The sequence below is a fragment of the Penaeus chinensis genome, chromosome 2 (assembly GCF_019202785.1).
Source record: "Penaeus chinensis breed Huanghai No. 1 chromosome 2, ASM1920278v2, whole genome shotgun sequence".
In the NCBI taxonomy this organism is placed as follows: Eukaryota; Metazoa; Arthropoda; class Malacostraca; order Decapoda; family Penaeidae; genus Penaeus; species Penaeus chinensis.
This window is the reverse complement of record NC_061820.1, coordinates 1,454,241-1,458,632: the sequence shown is the minus strand read 5'-3', so window position 1 is coordinate 1,458,632 and position 4,392 is coordinate 1,454,241. Positions and strand designations below refer to the sequence as shown.

At 31.3% G+C, this 4,392-nt stretch overlaps 1 protein-coding gene across 1 annotated transcript in view; it reads right to left on the bottom strand.

Moving 5' to 3' along the window:
- The window catches only part of LOC125031042 (lipoamide acyltransferase component of branched-chain alpha-keto acid dehydrogenase complex, mitochondrial-like), an 11,601-nt gene extending 9,378 nt beyond the window's left edge, over positions 1-2,223 (bottom strand). Inside the window, exon 1 of the mRNA XM_047621466.1 lies at positions 2,151-2,223. Within this exon, the coding sequence (XP_047477422.1) occupies positions 2,151-2,223 (73 nt within the window). The remainder of the gene's footprint in view (positions 1-2,150) is intronic.
- Positions 2,224-4,392: the final 2,169 nt, after the last annotated feature.

Genomic DNA, 4,392 nt, shown 5'->3' with positions numbered 1-4,392 from the left:
GTGTGTGTGTGTGTGTGTGTGTGTGTGTGTGTGTGTGTGTGTGTGTGTGTGTGTGTGTGTGTGTGTGTGTGTGTGTGTGTGTGTGTGTGTGTGTATGTGTGTGTGTGTGTGTGTGTGTGTGTGTGTGTGTGTGTGTGTATGTGTCTGTGTTCATACTCGTTCCAATATATTACTTAATCGCTAGTTTATCCTTATGGATAGGCCTTTATTTCCCCTCTCTGTTTATTATATGTTTCGTCTGAATCCGCCCTTGGATGATAAAAAAAAAATAGCCTTTTCTTTTCTACTATTTATATTTAACCTCTTTTTCTTGTTTTCATTTTTAAATTGTTTCCTCAGTCCTCGGAATTAAAGAGTCTAAATTGATGCAAAATAAAGTTAGACAATTTCTACATGTATGCACGTTTGATGTTCTGGAATATTAGAAAACTATTTTTAAGTAATAAAGTCTCATTCTCTCATTCGCTTTCTCTCTTATTTACCTTTTATCTCTCTTTCGTTCTATCTACTTATTATAAATCTGTTTAACTCTATGTACCTGTCTCTCTCTCTTTTTCTTTGTCCACTAAATAGTTTTTTTTTTTTTTTTTTTTTTTTTTTACATAATGGCAGTATATATATATATATATATATATATATATATATATATATATAAATATATATATATATATATGTACATATATATATTTATATATATACATATATATATTTATATATATAATATATATGTATATATATTTATATATTTATAATATATATATACACACACATGCGTGTGTGTGTGAGTGTGTGTGTGTGTGTGTGTGTGGGTGTGTGGGTGTGTGGGTGTGTGTGTGTGTGTGTGTGTGTGTGTGTGTGTGTGTGTGTGTGTGTGTGTGTGTGTGTGTGTGTGTGTGTGTGTGTGTGTGTGTGCGCGCATGTGTGTGTATCATTAAACGTTAAAAGAAGGGGATAGGAAAGAGAACAATAAGCAGACAGATAAGAACTAAAATCTTGACAGATCAACGCAAAAGCTGCGCGTCACCGATACCAACATGATTATTACATGATTTATAGCGTTAAGATTCGGTAATTGTAATCCACAGAAAATGTCAACTTTACCGATGACACTGGTCCAGAAAAAGGCAGAGAATGTGCAAGGAAAAACTGCGAAATAACCTTTGGAAATAAACTAATCGGTTATGTAGCCAAGACACGATGCGTGAAATCTCTTAACTTATTTAAATTTATTTAGCTATCTTAGTTTATCTATCTTATTCACATTTGTTACTCTAAATCAGGGGTTCTTAATCCCTCGTCAATATTATTTGTTGTACCATAAGGAGAGGGACACAAACACAGTAACGTAATTTTTTTTACATAGGCGAGAATGGTAGAGCTTTCGAGAAAAGAATCAATGAATAAGATATGCCAGAGAATCAAATGCGTGTTTCGTTCATTTACTCGATGAAGCAGCTTAACGGGAAAAGCGCTAATTTATTTCATAAATCAGCAAATTCGTATGAATGAAAAATGCTAGAAGCTCTGTTAATTGGAAAAATGCCTGATTTTAACTTGAGTGCTGGTCAATGGGGCTTGGATGACCTTACCTCCTCGTTAGTTAGCAAAGCCTTCCCGAGAATCTTCGACCTTGACCTTCATCCTGAGACCTGATTCAGCTCTTGTTCGTTCTGTCTCTCTACCACTATATATTTTGGTTAAAATTTTCTGCATGTCCGTGTATCCCTTATCTTATTTTAATTTATTTAGTTTTTTATCTATCTTCTTCGTCAGACTGGTTACTCTAAATCAGAGGTTCTTAATCCCTAGTTAACATTACTTTTCGTACAATAAAGAGAGCGTTTATTTCGATTACTTATTTTAAAATTTCACAATAAAGTCAGATCTCAATAACAAAGTAGTTGTATATCAAAGTTATGTTTATGTGAATATTTCTGTGGGAGGGAATCCATAGCTTTCATTAGATTCTTAAAGGAGTTCGTCGCTCTGAAAAGGTTAGGAACCACAGTTCTAAACCGTGCCAGTGACAGAGCAACGTACTGCACCCCCGTGTAGACGCACGCGCACGTACACACGCAAATATATCACATACTTCATAGCAGCAGCTGGTATATCATATATTTCGTATATCACGTATTCTGTAACATTACACTCGGAGAGGCCTGTATGGTAAAAATTCATCTTCTGTGTCACAACCGCCGAGAAGGCCTCGGCGAGAGCCATCGGGTCAAGACATGGCCCTTATCAGCCACAAGAGCTGACCTGTCAAACACGTTTGTGCGAGGGTCGTGCCATAGGAAACGATGGCTCTTCGTATGATCAGTGCCGGGAGATAATGATATCGCGACCAAACGAATGTATGACATATGAAGTAGAATGTTACTTGACGTTGTAGCATATGTATATTTAAAGTGTGAGGGCAGTTCGAGGGGAACCACCAAGACGCCCATAGCATTTTGGAATCAGACCGTTAAGCTGATATTCTGAATGTTCCCGCAATACACATGTATCCAATATTTGTAGGGCGTTCTTTGTCATATAATCTAATATATGTTGTTATTTAGAGGCTTTATGCATTGTCATATATTCTAATATATGTTGTTATTTAGAGGTTCTATGCATTGTCATATATTCTAAAATATGTTGTTATTTAGAGGCTTTATGCATTGTCATATATTCTAAAATATGTTGTTATTTAGAGGTTCTATGCATTGTCATATATTCTAAAATATGTTGTTATTTAGAGGCTTTATGCATTGTCATATATTCTAAAATATGTTGTTATTTAGAGGTTCTATGCATTGTCATATATTCTAAAATATGTTGTTATTTAGAGGTTCTATGCATTGTCATATATTCTAAAATATGTTGTTATTTAGAGGTTCTATGCATTGTCATATATTCTAAAATATGTTGTTATTTAGAGGTTCTATGCATTGTCATATATTCTAAAATATGTTGTTATTTAGAGGTTCTATGCATTGTCATATATTCTAAAATATGTTGTTATTTAGAGGTTCTATGCATTGTCATATATTCTAAAATATGTTGTTATTTAGAGGTTCTATGCATTGTCATATATTCTAAAATATGTTGTTATTTAGAGGTTCTATGCATTGTCATATATTCTAAAATATGTTGTTATTTAGAGGTTCTATGCATTGTCATATATTCTAAAATATGTTGTTATTTAGAGGTTCTATGCATTGTCATATATTCTAAAATATGTTGTTATTTAGAGGTTCTATGCATTGTCATATATTCTAAAATATGTTGTTATTTAGAGGTTCTATGCATTGTCATATATTCTAAAATATGTTGTTATTTAGAGGTTCTATGCATTGTCATATATTCTAAAATATGTTGTTATTTAGAGGTTCTATGCATTGTCATATATTCTAAAATATGTTGTTATTTAGAGGTTCTATGCATTGTCATATATTCTAAAATATGTTGTTATTTAGAGGTTCTATGCATTGTCATATATTCTAAAATATGTTGTTATTTAGAGGTTCTATGCATTGTCATATATTCTAAAATATGTTGTTATTTAGAGGTTCTATGCATTGTCATATATTCTAAAATATGTTGTTATTTAGAGGTTCTATGCATTGTCATATATTCTAAAATATGTTGTTATTTAGAGGTTCTATGCATTGTCATATATTCTAAAATATGTTGTTATTTAGAGGTTCTATGCATTGTCATATATTCTAAAATATGTTGTTATTTAGAGGTTCTATGCATTGTCATATATTCTAAAATATGTTGTTATTTAGAGGTTCTATGCATTGTCATATATTCTAAAATATGTTGTTATTTAGAGGTTCTATGCATTGTCATATATTCTAAAATATGTTGTTATTTAGAGGTTCTATGCATTGTCATATATTCTAAAATATGTTGTTATTTAGAGGTTCTATGCATTGTCATATATTCTAAAATATGTTGTTATTTAGAGGTTCTATGCATTGTCATATATTCTAAAATATGTTGTTATTTAGAGGTTCTATGCATTGTCATATATTCTAAAATATGTTGTTATTTAGAGGTTCTATGCATTGTCATATATTCTAAAATATGTTGTTATTTAGAGGTTCTATGCATTGTCATATATTCTAAAATATGTTGTTATTTAGAGGTTCTATGCATTGTCATATATTCTAAAATATGTTGTTATTTAGAGGTTCTATGCATTGTCATATATTCTAAAATATGTTGTTATTTAGAGGTTCTATGCATTGTCATATATTCTAAAATATGTTGTTATTTAGAGGTTCTATGCATTGTCATATATTCTAAAATATGTTGTTATTTAGAGGTTCTATGCATTGTCATATATTCTAAAATATGTTGTTATTTAGAGGTTCTATGCATTGTCATATATTCTAA